Source organism: Anser cygnoides, chromosome 7, assembly GCF_040182565.1.
Source record: "Anser cygnoides isolate HZ-2024a breed goose chromosome 7, Taihu_goose_T2T_genome, whole genome shotgun sequence".
Classification (NCBI taxonomy): Eukaryota; Metazoa; Chordata; class Aves; order Anseriformes; family Anatidae; genus Anser; species Anser cygnoides.
Window position 1 is genome coordinate 37,329,726 of NC_089879.1, and position 18,092 is coordinate 37,347,817.

General features: G+C 42.4%; 1 protein-coding gene across 5 annotated transcripts in view; it reads right to left on the reverse strand.

Annotated features, from left to right (window-relative positions):
• VCL (vinculin) overlaps positions 1-16,990 on the reverse strand; it is a 64,132-nt gene extending 47,142 nt beyond the window's left edge. For 2 of the 5 annotated variants that reach the window (XM_048060044.2, XM_067000391.1), the window contains exon 1: positions 16,528-16,989. In XM_048060044.2, coding sequence (XP_047916001.1) covers positions 16,528-16,695 — 168 coding nt within the window. In that variant the 5' untranslated portion in view covers positions 16,696-16,989. Of the gene's footprint in view, positions 1-16,527 lie in introns of all 5 variants that reach the window. The other 3 variants (XM_048060041.2, XM_067000392.1, XM_067000393.1) reach the window with 2 other exon arrangements.
• Positions 16,991-18,092: the final 1,102 nt, after the last annotated feature.

The following is an 18,092-nucleotide window of genomic DNA, read 5'->3' on the forward strand; positions in this document are numbered from 1 at the left end:
CAGAAACTGGCCTTGATTTCCAGACTATGAACAATCAATCATGCAGGGAAGTTATGCCACATTCATGCCTACTTCTTGCTAGCACAGATTTTTATGTTTTAGTCCAGAACAAAAACAACAACACGAACAGAGATAACTAAATCTCCTTGTGAAAGCACTCTGAATACAGCTTACAGACTCGGGGGGCCTTACACATGATAGATAGATAAGAAAAACAACGGCTGAAGCTAATGGTAACCAGTTGCGTACTCTGTACCTTTCAAAGTTCATCCCTTCCCCCAGGGCTTGCCCTCTGAAGGCCAAAGCACATCCTTTATCTTTAACTGAGTTCAGAGACAGTTTGTCTCGCTGGGCTCAAAGTGGCAATGGTACAATAACTACTTCACAATTGTTCACTTTTCCCTTTGTTAAACCAGTCACTTGAGCCAAATTAATAGGGAAAGCCTTTGAGAAGGGGGAAGGGGCTCCAGCAGCAAAAAGAGAAGCAAAGGGTACTTTGCTCCATTTTACTTCATTGTTGTCAGCCACAGTATTTTCATTGCAAACCACATCCTGTTTTTATTTACAGTATCAAGCAGATCCAGTTGTTGGTATTTCACTTTATTTTACTCAGATCTTTTCAAGACAGCTGCTCAAGTGACTATTTATTTTTAATCAGGCTCTGACCCCTAGCTACTGTCATCCACATGATCAGTGTTAGCAAAACAGAACTGCATGCATCCTGGAATAAATGGCAAAGCTTTGTGCTTTGCTGTTAAACCCAGCAGCTTCAGGGTGCATCATGACATTTCTTGGTCCTCCCCAAATTTCACAAGTCATTCAAGAATTTGGATGAGATAACATTAACCACATCCAATAAAGGTTTGTTTGGTTTTTTTTGTTTTGTTTTGTTTTTTGTTTTTTTTGCAAACAGTGAATGGAAGAGACAATCAATCTTGAGAAGTTCAATAAAAAAAGAACAGGGTTACATGCTATTCCTCGATTTAATCTCTCACCCTACATGATTGAAACAAGTGATTTGTAACTAAGAAAAGTTAACCTTTTTTGTATCTAAACTACACAGTATGCTTTTCCTTCAAAGGCTCCCTTGAGAGTATCGAATAAAGTCAGTTTCCAATTTCATCACTACTCATCTCATTTGGACTTTATTAGATTGATACATCACTTAAATTAGATAGTTTAGCACTGATTTTAGCAGCATTATCTAAGTTTTTCTACTTAATTGTAGTGGAATAGGACAATACAATTAAAGGCTGAAATCTAAGTCTAAAAAAACAGCTGAATTCTCTTTTTTGCTTCTAGTTTAAGCCAACCTAACAATGCACATATTTGTCCATCTGTCAACAGGACCGCTTCTTTTTCCCTTCAAGCTAGGCACAAACCTAAATAGACCAGATCAGAGCCTAGCTGCTTTGCCTCTCAGTTAATATGGATGCTGTATATTGGCTCCAGGGTAATCATAAGAAAACCAAGAGATTGCATTCCAAGCATAGCAGGGCATAGTTTCAAAGTCCTCTGGCAATAAGTCAAGTAAATTAGAACACTCCAGCCATCTGGTCCCTAAAACAGCAAGCTGACCTACCTGTCTATACTGGAGATTAAGACAAATTCATTTGGCTCGAGGCAAAGGAAATCCTGCTGTCCAAGTAAAATACGTAACTATAGAACAAAAACCATATGGAAAATGAAGTATTATCATTTGGGTACCAAAGATACTTATTCATACTGTTAGTGTCTGCTTTGGTTAATTCTAAGATATATAAACTTGACATAAAGGAAACAAAAGCACAGAATGTGAGACTTTACAGAACTACCCTAATTTCTGAGTTTAAAAACTGCTAAAAGACATGCTGTAACTCCACTTCAATCTAGTAACGTTAAGTGAGCTCTGACCTTCAGGCACATACAAAACTCAGCTGGAGAAATAAGATATAGTAATCATCCTCTGGAAATGAAATTCACAGCTGAATTAGCTACTTTTACCTTACAAGAAGGTCTGTGGAAGGTTCCTCATACCATACAGCACACAGGCTTTGAAAGCACTTCCGGTTCATTCCTGCACACCCAGACTTGTGAATCATCACGAAGTCTCTGAGCACCTCTTATGAACCCTGCTGCAGAAGTACAGATTAGTACTGTCCTAAATGATAACAGATGATACCACAGAGCTAAGTTCTCTCCGTGTTCAGATGCCTGTCTGAACAGCAAACACCATACACAACAGTGCTGTAAGTAACCCTGCATCTTCTAGTACCTACCAAAACCCTATCCAACATGCAGCTACGCAATTTTTCCCCACAAGTAACTGAGATACATCCTGTCCTTCCTTTTAGTCTAAACACTAAACCAAGTTTTCAGTCAAAGAGAAGTATCAAGAAATTTCTTAAGATTGTCACCAACCAATGCCAATATGGTCACCAACCAAGCCAAAAAGCGTCACCACAGGAAGTTCATACATATTTCAAGGGCATGAAAATTTTTCTTCCACATACTCACAGGTCACTCCTCTACCTCTCTTACAGATGACAAACAAAACTGGACTGAGACAGCCTCTAAAACAACCCAAACTATAGCTTCACATAGGTAGTAATAGACTTACTAGATTCCCAGATTGCTTTTCCTACATCAGGATGCAGAGCTTGAGGTGGTCTTCATAAAAATCATATCACATTGGTATTTCACTTATTTGTGTTGGCACAGAAAACATTCAAGGAAGGGAAAGAGACAAATGAACACACTGTTACTTAGTGAATAATAAGTTTCAAAAGCAGAGAAGGTTCACCCAGTTTAAGACCTCCCACTACATAAAGTAGAAGGCACATGTCTACTGTAAACGCCTTCATTTCATTTTGATATTCAGTTAAATTTAAGATCCGCTTGTTACTTTCAATATTTTTTTTTGAAGACAGATAATTTCACATGTATTGCTAGCTACATGAAAAATTTTCATGTGTCAAAACCAAGAGTGTAGGTTAGCTATCAGACTGAATTTTAATATCTTCTGTTCGTTACATATAAACTTGGTCAGCACTGCTTCCCTTCTGAACTCCCTCCGTGAGCGTCAGTGGTTCCAGACTAAGACTTCCTTTTTTCTTAGAGTTCAAGACAGCAGCAGTTCACTGCAGAGAGGTAACATTTTGAAGCACGAGAAAGGAAAAAGCAGTTTTGAACAACTCTTCTGATAGCAGACAAAGAAGAGCATCCATTTTCAGACTTTAAGCCACAACAAAATGAGAATATAGATTAAATTCTAGCCTCTGACAGCAGCGATGCTTATCAGTAGCAAGATAGCCAAAATAGAATAATACTCACCATCCCACTATTTACATGACATTGCATTTTAACTTACTCTAAACACCATTATTGACACAACTACTGTCATAAAGCCACCTTTCATTCCAACCAATTCTGAAATTCTTATGATTCCCTCCCCAGCACTCATGGCTCTGTTCCAAGAACTTGTTCTCATGTGCCCGTCATAGATGATTGCTCATTTATCTGCATCTTTATTTCCAGCATTTATTTCCATGATCTTAACAGGTTACTAAAACTAACTGGGTTTAGGGCTAAACAATGTACTGAAGTAGGGAAGGAACACGTAAGAGATGCAGCTTTCACTTGTTTACTCAAGTCAACCTGCAAATGCAGGAACTAGATAGAATTCTACAACTTTTGCTCAAAAGTACATAAGGAAACATTTTTCACTGGGTCCTTTTAATATTAAAGAAAAATATTTCCCTATTTTAATACATATATGGTTGAAGAAACAGGCACTTCTCTCACAATCTGGGATAAGTCCTGCCGTAGTAAATGTTTCTTCACCAGCAAAAGATACGCTAACATAGCGTTTTACACTGATTATTCATCTTCTGTAGTGATATTAGGCAATTTGCTTTTAATAAGAGACTCATTTTTCTTGTGTAACAGTTGATTTAAGCGTAAAGTTAATGGCATAAATCATTGCTCAAATGTTTAACATGATGCTTTGGTTAGCCACAACAATATCTAGTTACATTAAATAGAAAAAGGACTATAAATGGTGGGCTGTTTTCTAAGGGACAGAGCTCATATACAGCACCATTAAAACCTTACCTGTGTCAGAAACTTGATATTACATGACTATTTTCCAGGTTGATTTTGCCCCCAGTACTCATGGCCACTTATACCTGCTCCACAATTACTTCAGTGTGTAGAATATGACTCACTTATGTGGGAATCACCGCAAAAAAATTGCAAACAAAGCATCCTCTATCAGACTTCTGCCAACTGCGTGCATATTTTTAATAAAATCAGATAAAGAAGTGTCTGATCTGACAACAGTTCTGGGTTAGATGAAACAAGAAAATTAGCATCAGCAAGAAACTCAAAGGTCACAATCAAGTACTTAAACAATGGAAGAACACTAAAACACCTTTATCATGTCATTATTTCATTATCTAATTGCTACCATGTTTAGTTATAGGTGGCAATTCTAACTTTTTTAGAAGCTTACTCACACAGCCCAAACAACACCTCGTCTTTTTTTGAGGAAGTTGTTCTGAATTTAAAAGCAACAGAAGAGAAGAGCATCACTCTTCTTACAAACCACTATACTAGTGTGAAACAACTACATATTTCTGAGGCAGCTAGCAAGCCAACAAGAAAACTGTCTGAGGAAAGGAACTGCTCAGCTATGAAATCAAAACCTATATCCTTTGAGTTTAGAAAACCCCTCATACCCTACCAATGCCATGCTACATACAACACAGTTAATCAGCACCACCAAAATATTTGAAGCAAAAGCCACATGCAGTAGTTTGTTTGGCACCTTCTCTTCTTGCAGAGAACAATGATGTAGAGATCTGTCACACAAGAGGCTAAGAAATAGCTCTTCAAACCAGTTACTGCTTCAGAGTTATGAAGTTTCTTTAGCATTTCACTACCCTGAGTAATTGGAGGTCAGATTCTACCTGCCCCCACCAAAAACTACAACAGGAAAATTACTATGCCAGAAGTTGGCTTGCAACTGGGAGAAAAAAATATATTCTAGAGTTTGGAGTTAAAATTATCTGTCAAGCTGGGGGGAAGGAAATGGGATCAACAGAAAAAATATATTTCTTCCTCCTGCATGGGGGGTGGGCTGGACTGACGGCCCAAGTGCCAGAACAGCCTGCTCAGGGAGTTGAGGAATGCACGTTCTCTCCAGCATTAACTTACCAGAAGTGAAAGTAGTGCTATGCTTCATCAAGTTAACATTTTTTTTCCAGAGAAAGACCTAAGGAAATCTGAAACCAAACTAAGATTTATTGATGTTCCCACTCCTTGATTTTCTGAAAAAGGCAACTTTTTTAAAAAATAGCAAAGAATCAAGCAGCACTTTTTCAGCTGCTACAGTCAAGTCAATCCTTTGGCAATTGCTGGCCCTTCACAGTCCAATTTTTTGTCATTGTATCAGGGCACACTAAATAAAAACTGACCTTTTCACTACAGCTCTGCTCGAGTTTGGGAGAAACTGATTGGTTTAGGAGAAACTGATTTGTTTAATCTCCCAGTTATTCAGCAAAAGTATCATGCTGTAAAAGCTGCAAAGTGATGTTCAGCCTAGTGCAACAAATACTAGTCAGTTTACTAACTTCTCCTCTCACATACAACCTTATAAGTTGTGCAACAATTTAAAAACATTTATTTACTTCAACGTAACTTGAATATTTGGTGTGTTTTTTTGTGACCTATTAAAAATAGCTTCTGCAGACTTAGCTGACTTGGGTTTAAACCTATCCATGCACATTCAAAGACTGAAATTGGAAACTTAAAGATCAGTCTTGAAGAAAGTAACAAATTAAGTTTTAAGTTTCAAAAGCAAATACACACACCATTAAGAACAGCACTATCAAGTAAGCTCCCCAGTAACTTCCAACTGGATGCTTGAAGCAGCATTTTTATACTGATAACACTTAGTTATCATTCATTACATATTTCAATATTAAAAACTTCTAAGTATGTTTAGTATCCATAGAGTTGAAATACAGACATTGAAAGTACCAGCTTGTCTGAGCACTAATCATTTCATTCAATTCCACATTGCTGTATCTCATTTTGATATTAACAGTTTTAAGCATTCATTACCTATACACAGAAATATTTTACTCCTAAATGACAAGTCCAGTTGTTCAAAACCTAACCAAATTTGTTGTCACCAGGAACCAAGCTCACCCCAAAACTCTTGTCAAAACTAACACGTTATGTGGCTCTCAAACATAATGACAGTCCATCTTGTTCAAGTCTCAGTTTCTGCTCCTTCCAAGGAAGTTATTAATGAAAACAAAACATGGCCTGCATAAGAACATTTTATTAATGTTTCCCTCCTCAAAGAGAGTTGCAATAAGCAGCCTCTTCCAGAAGCAGGAAAAGGTTGGAAGACAGCAGAGGAAGAAACGCTGCTGGAGAAACTCACGTTCCAGATCACAGCTTCTGATAGCTTCCCTGCTTGACAGAAGGAGCCTGCAGAAGAGCTGATGTCCAGGAAGTGGCTCTAAGATTACAACTGGGCAAGTTCACACAGACTTTCTGGTTTGGCCTTTAATAACCTTCCCATGTCATCACACCTGCTCCTTTCATTATGGAACAACCTTTTTTTTTTTTTTAATTTCATCAAAAACAAACATAGCAAACATGGTTCAACATACAAAAACATTCATTACTCTTTGTCATCACACTGACTTAAGTAAGGCAACACCCATGATTTATCCACTACAGGCCAAAGCGGTCCCAAACAGTTTGTGGTTACAGAAGTCATCATTCACTGTTACTTTAGCGCTTATGGGACTTCACCTATTCAAGAAATTAATTTCCATCACCTTTTTTATGCGCTCTTCAGCATTTAAGGAGGGATATGCCCATCTTAGATATTCATACAAACACCCAGCATCATCAGTGTATTCATCAAATGTCAAAAAGCAAGTCTGTCCTATCATCTACTCAGATAAACAAGTCAATTGCCAGATAAACACCACCACAAGAATACCAAGTACTCCTGAATACCCTTATGAACTACAAATGTTTAACTTGCAATCTTCATAGAAGGCTGCTTTCTGGTCTTTGCCTACTGCTAACCTGAACCAAGGCTGTCTTGAATTAATGATGTAGATCTTCTGGAACAGTTAAATAACTTAGACAATTTTGGAATTATCATACAAGATTTACTTTAAATTGTCTAAACATGAGTTTAGAGAGCAATGAGAATAGAATGGCTGCTGAATACCCAAACATCTTTGTACTTTACAATTACCTTAAAGGACTTTGTAGCAAGGTGGGAATCGGGCTCTTCTCCCAAGCACCAAGTGGTAAGATGAGGGGGAGCAGCCTCGAGTTGTGCCAGGGAGGTTTAGGCCAGATACTAGGAGAAATTTCTTCACTGAAAGGGTTGTGCAGCAATCGAATAGGCTGCCCAGGGAACTAGCTGAATCACCATCCCTGGAGGTCTTCAAGAAATGTGTAGATGTAGAACTTCACAGCATGGTTTAATGGTGGAATTCAGTACTAGGTTAAAGGCTGGACTCGATCTCAGAGGTCTTTTCCAACCTGAATGATTCTATGATCTTATACTGCATACAGAAGTCTGAGCATAAAATTGTAAAATTAGCCCAAGTAGCATGTACTTTCCCTAAATGTAATTCCTCATTTCATTTATGCATTGTGTGCATCTGAGGACCAAGGTGAAGCATGTCACTTGCTCATGTAAGCCTTCTTAGGCTATCATGTAATCAATATAAAACAAGTGCTTACAAAGAAAAGTTACTATAGTTTTCCTGTCAGATATTCTAAGCTTCAAAGAGGCACTTCACTGACCCTTGAGCTTACAAACCAGGAAGAACTGGTTAGGGAATGTCAGAGGAAACCTTTGCTTCAGTGACCATGAGATGGCAGAATTCAGGATCCTGAAAGGCAGGAAAAAGATAAATCAGGCCCTCGCCTTCCAGAACAGACTTTGTCCTCCAAGATCTGCTTGAAGAAATCCCACTGGGTACAGTCTTAGCAAGAAGAGGAGTTCTGGAAAGCTGGTTGTTTTCAAGGATCACCTTCTTCAAGCTGCAAAATATATCACCCCAAGCAAAGATAGCAGGAGGCCTGCATGGAGGAACAGACTGCTCCTGACATAAGTCTGACTTAAAAAGGAACCATACAAGAGGCAGAAAACTGGAGAGGTGACTCAGGCAAGAAACAGAGACACTGAGTATGCAAGCATGTGGTCAACCCCAAAGTCCATCTGGAGTTAAAACTGGTGAGGGACATGAAAGGCAACAACAACAGCAACAAATGTTTGTGCACCAGCAGCAAAATGTAGACCACAGAAAATGTGGGCCCACTGCTGAATGGGTGGGGGGCCTGGTGATAGAACAGAAGGCTGAGGTACTCGATGCCTTCTTCACTTAAGCCTTTACTAATAAGACTTGCCTTCAGCGTTCCCAGGTCCCTGAGACTCAGTAAATTTGGAGACAGGCAAATAGATGTTCAGTGCAGAGATCAGGTCACATTCACTGTTCTGTGAGCATAACCATTGATGGAAGATAAAATGCAATTTTATTACTCAAGATCTCTTAATGAGGATTCTAAGCCAAAAGCAGCAAGGCACACAAGTGTTCTACAGGAACAGTTTGTTTCTGTCTTCTGCTCTTTATTGGATAACTCTGACGTGAATCATCACTTTCCTACCCCGGCTAGGGAGTCAGGCTACTGGGAAGCCACTCCAACACACCTTCTCTCAGGGGGAAGACAAGCTATCCAAACTGCAGTCATCAAGGAGTCAATACAAGCTGACAGTTTCAGTGATCATGGCAAGGCTTTGAGACTTATTATGGTTGGTTTTCCCTCCCTCTTTTTTTTCCCCTTTCATTAGTTATCCATCGGTCATTACCCAATTAAAGTAAATGTTCTGATCCTCCAGAATAAGATTTTCTTTCAAAATGAATTCTACATGTTTTCATAAAAAAAACTTTGTTTCTTGTCTCAGGACAGGGCCAATGCAAGTCATTCCTCAGACTTGAATAGTTAGGCAAAACAAAGGGAAGGTTTACCCTCCACTGATTCTCTATGCAATCTCCTCACATTCTTAAAGATTCAGTATAGTTTTGACTTACTAAAGAGACAAACCAGACTTACTTCCAAACATTATACAGAACATTTTACCAATTCAGTTTTGAGCTGCTAGAACGCTAAGCTCATGTTTTAGAGATCCACAGATCCTTATTAGTGAAGCATTTGTAACTGAAAATAAGATCCAGCCTTTATTTTATCATCTGAATTCTCTTGCAGCTAGTCATCTCACATGCTTAAAGTGTCTTCTGAAGTGCAGATACCTGCAACAGCCACCCATGTGTGCTGCATCACCATGCACCTACACAAATTGTTACTTTAGACTCCAGTTATAGAACATGCTATATTTTAGTTCTCTTGCCTAATGTCAAAAATTGAGAAAAGAAATTATGCAGTGAAACATTAACTACTCTGCATCCATGCTCTAAATGAATTGTACACAGTTACAAAGGTATTTTAATGTCCAAATTTGATAATGGCAATGTCAAATACAAATTCCTATTGTTATGTTTAAAGATTAATGCCAGGAGTGTTAACATTTTCCAAGATTTAAAAACCATGGCTACTGAGGCAGGGTCTATATCAGAAATAATTGCTTCTCAGCACTTGACTGAGCAAATGATGGAACAGAATTTTTCACTGCAGAAAGAAAACCATCATTATGTAGAGAGTTTCTTACCATCTAGTTTGCCAGTTTGACCTGCTTTACAGAGGGAGAATTGGCAACAGAAGAAAACTGTTATTGCTAGCTCTGTCTTCAGATCAGAAGTGAAAAAAAAAAACAAAGCCAGAAAGACCCAATAAAAAAATGCAGTCAGAAACAAGAACTTCAGAACAATGCATACAAGCTGAAGCGGGGATTAAAAAAAAAAAAAGTAGTCTTAACTCTGTGAGGCCACTGCCAAAATTAAGCAGTAGTCAATACAGTGTCAAATCAGACCATACTGTCCTTTGGACAAGCATTTGCCAATAATTTCGTTTGGTTTGTGTTTAAGAACTCAAGTAGATGTGGAACCCAATCAACATACCTAGCATTTGCAACAACCACCACTTAATGTTTTCAGAGATCTCCTGTAGCTAGCATTAACATCGCATGTTTGCTCACCACTTCTTTAAAACCACTGCTTATCCTCCCCCCTCCCACCCAGTCCCCTTAATGATTTGCCTCATCAATCTAAATTACAACTATAGTGGGAAGGAGAAAGATACCTGTAAGTTACCCTGCTGATATCATCAAGCTACACATCTCCAACTGTAAGACATACTGAATTATGTTGCATGTGGTTCATTCTTTTGCTAAAGCTCTCTAATGGAATTCATGTCCACAGTCTGATACCCCTGTGAGGAAAAAGAATATCCTCTAGCTTCAAAGCACAAGGTAGAACTACATGACACACTAAAGTTGCAAGAAATTGGGAGCAAGAAGCCCCTCAGCCTTGGCCCTCAGTATGGATTTAAGAAGTCCTCCCTGTGGAGGGATACACTTATAGAATAGAAAGCAAATATTGAGTTTCCCAGAGCAGGACTGGTATACACCATACTGTTGGCATATGGAACTTTTTAGCCCAATGAACCACTGTAAGACTATCCACTGCTGAACAATACTCTCAGTTTTTATGCCCAAGAGCAAGCTGCTTGTAATTACAAATGAAGGCCTCCACCATCTCCACACACATTTAAAGGAACAGAAAACAAAAGATTCCTTTTGGAGCTAATGGAAGAGACTGGTATAAATTAAGTTTTCATATATAACAAAAGAACAAAGGTTATTCCACTCAAATCAGAAGCTGATTTATTACTTATGTAAAGATGATCCCTAACAGATAAAAGCAAGAAAAAAGTTATGATGTGCTCTGTGATTACAGAGTTGCTTTCTTTCTAATTAATCATTAATCACCCTTTCCCCCACCCCCATGCATACACCCTAACTGGTTTTATCAGCTCTCAGAACATGTGTCCACTGTTCCCACAACACGGTAAAAGAATCCTAAAGAAATTGCAGGTACACCAAGATAAAGTGTTCTTCTCCAAAAACAATTGTTTAAAAAACCTCATTCCTAAAAGTAATCACGTTTCCACAATCCATAAGGAACAGAAGCCTACAATGAAGAGGTCTGTTCTCTCACAAGATCTTCAGGGCTCTTCTGGTACTCTCATTCACTTGCCATTTGGCAGTAAGTTTGACCACAGGGTAGTTCAGATGAGCTACTAGAACAAGATGTGTCTTTCAGCATGAAGATACAATACAATAAGAACACAATAAAATTGGGGGGGAGATGGCGGTGATGTATCCGTCTCCCTTGATGAGTTACACACATCAAGAAAAGGAACTCTGCAAGTTCCTGCAGACTCTTTGACTTGAGAGCCTTCTTTTGTGCTGTGCAGAAAACTCTATACAGAAAAAGCTCACTGTTTTTCATCTCCATCCTTCTCCACAAGGCTCCTAATAGAAATAGTGCAAGTTAATTTTTCCTCTAAACCACAAAGTTGTCCCCAAGAGCTCACTCCTGTCTTGTGTATCCTGAGATGCAGGTAAGCCAACTATGCCAGAAGAAACCATTTAGGGATGAGAACGCTGTTTTTCCAGTCTGCTCTCCACAACCATTGGAGTATTTCTCCTTATTAACGGTGTTTAGCCATGCATTTGACTTACTGCTGCAGTTGTGACAAGGGTCTCAAGGCAGGCTGCATCTTCCACAAACTTATGAGTGATTTCCAGTCTGGTGGGCTGCAGGTACCAGCAGGCAATTCACAGCATGTCCAAGAAAAACGTGACATCTCTTCCTGCACAGCCCTGCAAGCCTCAGCAACTTGTCACACTTGAGAGGCTCACATATGTGCACCCCAAACACACTGATTGCTTGAGGTGATCACTTCATTCACTAGGATGAGATAGGACAGCTGCTACACATACACTAAACGCCGTTCTCCCATGCTTCTTTTTGGTTTTAAAACTTTATGCCACTGCCTAAGCACTAGTACAGAACTCTTCCTGTTTCATGAGTCCTCTGTGTGGTTCTGGCTGTGCATGGATGGGGTGTGCTTCAGCTGATGATAGTTTGAAGAGACTGACCTCACAACTTTAGGAAGTGACAGAAACCTGACATGAATGACTGCCTGACTCAATGCTACAGTGTTGCTCTCATCTAGTACAACCTCCAGTTAAGCTTAATCTTGATCATACCCATTAATGTTGGGCAGCAGGACTTGGAGGTAACATCTGATAAACCATGATTGCAAGACAAGACATTCATCATCTAAGAGACCCTTACGCTTGATTAGCCCAGCCTGTTTGCTGTTGTTACTGCAGAAAGATGTCAGTATTGTTTCACAAATCTCCAAATCTCAGTAGCTGAACAAATGCATACATCACAGCATCCACCAAAATACATTTCTGAGAAATGTTATAATTAACTACATAAGAGAGAGCAAAGCAGTTTTCCCCCATAAAAGATAATCTAACAGAAACTGGACACATGCAAACACTTACAGAACACGTAGATTCAAATACAAGAGGGCAGCACAGATAGCACAAATACAAGAAGGCAGAAGCTGCATCATCAATTAGAGGAAATGCTGACCTGTCTGAGCAGATCTGTTCTGCACAATCTCAGCCACTTCATTTGTGACCACAAACACCTAACAAATCTTTTGTTATGAGCATTTCCCACCGGTATCGCTTGCCTCAAATAGATCAAGCTCAGTTGAGATGAAGGACAGAAATTTGGTAATGGTCTCAAGCAAAGCAGGTCAACTCTTTCAGAGTATTGATCTGGTTCAACAACCTAGCCTCTGAAAAGGCAACATCAAGTTGCTGACCCCACTCCAGTGTTTAAGTTGTGCATACTTCAGTCTCCTCACAGGTTCCCTCTGTTACCTTAGTTCTCATGCAGAGAATTACTTCCCTATCTGTCAAACTCAGCTGCTTCACCTATGGAACTGCCAATGTTTGGCACTACCACTAGGACTCTGCTCTGAAACAGTTCAGTTTTCACAACACCAGCGCGAAGTGACAAGGGTAGTCTATGCTTGTAATGACACAAAGCCAGAATCCATATAAGACACTAAGTGAATGGAGCTTAAAAAGGAAGGGCAGAATTTGGTTTCTCTGTTCAGCAGTAGCATAACATTACTCTGAACATAAATGTTAGTAAAGTCACTATTGCAAAGTAGAGATCTTTTTCTACCTATGAAGTGATGAAGTTACATTTTATAGTGCGTGATAGGTTTACGTGTTCTGCATTATCATTAGTCATCTTTGATAGAAATCCCTCCTTAAAAGGTAAATATTTGATTAACACTTTACAAAAGAGTTAGAAAACCAAACCACCACAAGGTTCCTTTCCTTCCAAGTGAAGTTTGAACACTCAGTACTCTGAATTCCATTTAACTGCCCACTAAAGTAATAGAACATTTGGCAAGCCCCAAGTTACTCCCTGCCTGTTGACGAATATTTTTCTAACCAGTCCTGTCTTTTCAGTGTTACATCTTCAGCTACAAGAAATATTAAGCCAAGCCCCAAGCCTTCCATAAATGGCACACATCCATTCCAGATACCAGCCAATAAAAATATTAAGATCTTCAGTTTAAAAAACTCATTTAGTACATTATTCATCTTCTAGTATTAATCTGAAACTTCTCCTCTCATTCTTGGATACAGTCAAAGGTAATTTAGAAAATATCTGCCGCTTATCTTTACATGCAAAACTTTTGCATGAGCAACATGTACCTCATTTCATATTTAACAAATGTCATCAAGTGACTTAAACTATTTGGACTGTTCTACCAAGGTTATCCCCTATCAGCATACTCTAGAAGTGGTAGAATCCAACTCACATATATTGGAAACTAATATAGAAGTACAGAAAAACAAGTCTTTGGTATTTAACATGGTGAAAGACTAACTTAGGTGAATGTTTAATTGATTTCAACAATGACTTGAACTTTTTCTTGCCTAGAAAGACTCTGCAACTAGTTCCACAGGAAACTAGGAAGCATACCTACAATAGGTGTTAGTAGATGTCTCTGGGTGTGCAAACCTTAAATAAAACACAAAGCTAAAGGTAGCTTCATATAAGCTTAGAAATATAGTACATTCTTTTCAGACAGAAAATACAGAAATGAATATCGAATGGCAAACTGAAAGAAAAGCTCTCCCATAGAGGTCTGTTGTCAAGACATACGTGAGAAAGATTCCCTTGTGATTTATCAAATCGTTTTAACTTAAGACTATCAAATTCTGCTCCATCCTAGACATAAGATATTGTGTTACTTGTATCTCAGGAATATTAACAAAATTAACTGTAAAGAACATAACTGCATGTGGCTCCTTCCTTGAGGGAGGTATCTTCTCATTTCTTAGCCCATTTCCCAACGCAGGGCACCTCCTAAGGCCTTGCACAAGGGAGGGTCTCAGCTCTTCCAACACTGCTACCAGTTAATTACAAATGCAATAATTACATAGATTAAGAACTGCACCTTCCAAACTGTGGTGCCCTTACTATAGGCTAAGGAGCTGGTAAATGGTGCTGCAATGTGGCAAGTTATCACTTGTAAAGTGTGATTTCTCTGCTGGTCAGTATTCACCATCATGTACATTTTCCAATACTTACACTACATGGTGAACCCCAGACAAACAGAGCAGGAAACATGGAGAACTATCAGCCACATTGCTGTCTTGGTTACACTGGCAATTTCTTTTCTGAAGACACTAGAAGACCAGCAATTAGAAAACCTGACTGAACAAATATCCCTGCTTATGTGAAACTGCAGTTTCAAAGATGATGTTAAGAATGATGCACTAAAAGCACAGCTCTGGATAAGAAACATAACTTTATTTCTGTGTTTTTCTTTGCGTAGTCAAAGCTGTATTCTACCAAACCAGGACATCTTTGCTTTTACGTACCTACTCAAGTTACACTTCTGTTTGCTCTTTGTGAATTACCACACAAAAATAGAATTCAACAGCCTTTCCTCTTATCGAGCTAGCACGCAGGGAAACCAAGTCAGAGGTTTCCAAAACAATGGCTCAAAATGAAAAAAGAACTGGCATTAGCAAGCTGCAGGAAGAAACTAATTCTGTTTTTGCATTTCTCTAATAAATGGTGCTTTACCAGACCAGGTTTCCTTGGGGTGGGGCATAAAAAAATAAATAAATAAATCTCACAACCCAGTGATACAGACTAAGCTCAGAAGCAAAGCTTTAATCTGAAGTCTTCCTTTCAAGGAAAAGTATTTCATACACTCCAGCTTCATACCCTTACAGCCAATATACCTACTAGATCAGTTCACTGCTGCAGACAGAATGCTCTTCATTAGAACTCACAAGTTCCAGCTCAAGCCAGCAAGAAGCACAAGTGTTCCCAACAGTACATCCTATAGAAGTACGTCATGGAGTCACAGGGACCAGAAGCCACAGTTACACTGCAGAACCTCAAAGTGACGAATTAGTATTGCAGCAACAAGTACTGCAGGCTGAAATCTAATAAACACATCACTTGCATTAGTCATCTTGACAGCTTCTTATACCCACAAGCCTCACAATTTCAGTATTTTAATGCATCTATCAGTTACCAGTGACGCACTTTTAACTGTTTTTAAGGATTCCATTTAAAGTTAAAGTTTTTTGGCAAGAGATAATGCCTGCCATGAACAGGTTAAGAACTTTACAGGAATCACACTGAGCAAGAGGTGTGTTATGTTTTAAAATGAATCCTGAGCGTCTGTACATGAACCTAACCGAAGCGCAAGGTAAGTATTACCAACTGCTACGGAAACACGAGCGTGCAGTGTTTCAGCGCTTTCTACATCAAGCAAGGCATTTCTGCTTTGCAACAGTTTGCTGTACTTTTGATGCAGCTGGTCATAAAAGTATTAATAGAAAACACTTCTACCATTAGTCACTCGCACTTCTCAGGCTGAAGAGCCTACACTGCAAATACTTGTGCCTTGAAAAGTCGTGCTACATCCAGCTGCTCTAAGGAAACCAAGCGATTCAGGCTGATTTTCAGTCACCTCCGGCTGAACCCGAGCAGAGCAGGGCAACCCTCGGCGGCGGCTGTGCCACCAGCGGCTCCAGCTTCGCCCTCCCCGTGCCCAGGCCAGCAGCAAAGGCCCCCTGAGACCCCCCGGGAGGCTCCGTTCCTCCCCCAGCCCGTGCCCGCCAGGCACCGCTCACAACCCAGCGGAGCGGCCCCCGGGACACCCGGGCGGCAGCACGGCAACAGTTGGGGCCGCACCGAGACCTCGCAGCCGGGGGGCACCCAGACAGGCTCTGAGGGACTTCGTCGCCCAGGCGGCAGAAACCAGGCTTTTGGGAGGCTTCCCCGCCGCGTCCCGGCGGCGGACACGGCTCCGACCGGGCCGCCTGAGCCCCGCAGCGGCCGTTAACGGGTACCTGCGTGAGGGGAGCGGCGGAGGCGGCCGGGCCGGGCCCGGCCATGCGCCCCTACTCACCCGCACCAGGTTGCTGACAGCGGCCTGCACGGCCGAGACGGGGGCGGTGAGGTCCGGGATGGCCTTGCCGTCCACCTCGCCCTCCTCGTGCATGATGACCAGGTGGGAGATCTGCTGGGCTACCGGCTCCAGGATGCTCTCGATGGTGCGCGTGTGGAAGACGGGCATGGCGGCAGCGTCGGGGCGGCCCCAAGTCCGCACAAACTCCTGCGGAACTCCGGACCCGTGGGCTGGCACCGCACGGGGAAAGCCGCGGCCTCCGCGGAAGCAGTAAAACGGGGAGGAATTAAGATATAAAAAAATAAAAAAAAACACGAATCCACCCCGAGCTCTCCGCCCCTCCCCGGCGGGCTGCGGCAGCGCGGAGCGGCGGCTCCCGGCTCGGGCTGGCGGAGGCGGGACTCGAACCCGCCGCTCTTCTGCCTGTGCCTCCCAGCGCCCACCCCGCACTGGCAGCCGGCGGCAGCCAAGCGGCGGCTTTTCAGGCGCCACAACCTAGCCCCGCGCGCCTCCCCGCCCCCTCGGCCTCCCTCGCCCAATGGCCGAGCCGCCGCCGCCGCCGCCAGTGGCGCAGAGCCGCGTCCGTCAGCATTCCAGCGCCCCCCCCCCCCCCCCCGCCGCCTTTCCCGGGCAAGCTCGGTTGCGCGGTCGCTGGTTTCCCAGCGTGGGGTGACGTCAGACATTTTGGTGTCCATATAAGGAGACGATTAAAGCCGCTTGGACAGCGGGGGGGGGGGGGGGAAGGGGAGCGGCGGCGGGAGTGGTGGGATTCCTGCGGGCGCCCGCCCTGGGGCCGCTGAGGAGAAAGAAGGCGGCGGCGCGCGCGCGCCGTGCGCGCTCCCGCTACCTGACGGGGCGCTGATCTGGTGGGGCGCCGATCTGGCGGGGCGCCGAGGCCAGGCGGCGCACCCCTGCCCCTTGCGGAGGGTTCCTCAGGGGAGCGGCCCCCCCCACACACACGCAGCCGCTCGCCGTGCCCGCAGTCCCGCGGCACGCCCCGGGCGCGGTCCCGACCGCTTCCGCTGCTCTTGAGGAGAAGCCTGAGGAGGGGTAACGGGGGGGCTCTGCCGCCTCCCTCCCGCCCGCCCGCTGCCCCCAGCCGCGGTAGCGCCGGCACAGGCTTGGATTTGGGGAGCTGTTGCTGCCGCTGGTTGGTCTTTTTAAGGAATTTTCGCCTTTGTCCCCACGCTACTATTTTAAGGCGTAGATGAGCGTTCCCGGCAGGCTGGCTTGCCGTTGGAAACGTCTGGGTACGCCGTGTGCCCTGCGCGCTGCGCTGGGACGGGACCGGCCCCAGCCCGTTCAGGCTCCTGTCGCGCTCAGGGAGCTCTCCTCAGGGCGTCCCGCCCCGCAACGGCTGTGCCTGACCCCCAGGGACTAGGCCGAGAGAGCTGGGGAAAACTCATTTCAGTCAGGGTTAGAAACCTTCACAGCACCTTCAGCTCCTTTCTGTATGGTGGGAGCTGTGTTTCCGATAATGGTAAAAGTCAGACACCTAGTTCTGATCTGTACAGTCCCAGTTTCTTTACAAAGAAGTGTACCTGCAGGCTTGATAACGGATAATC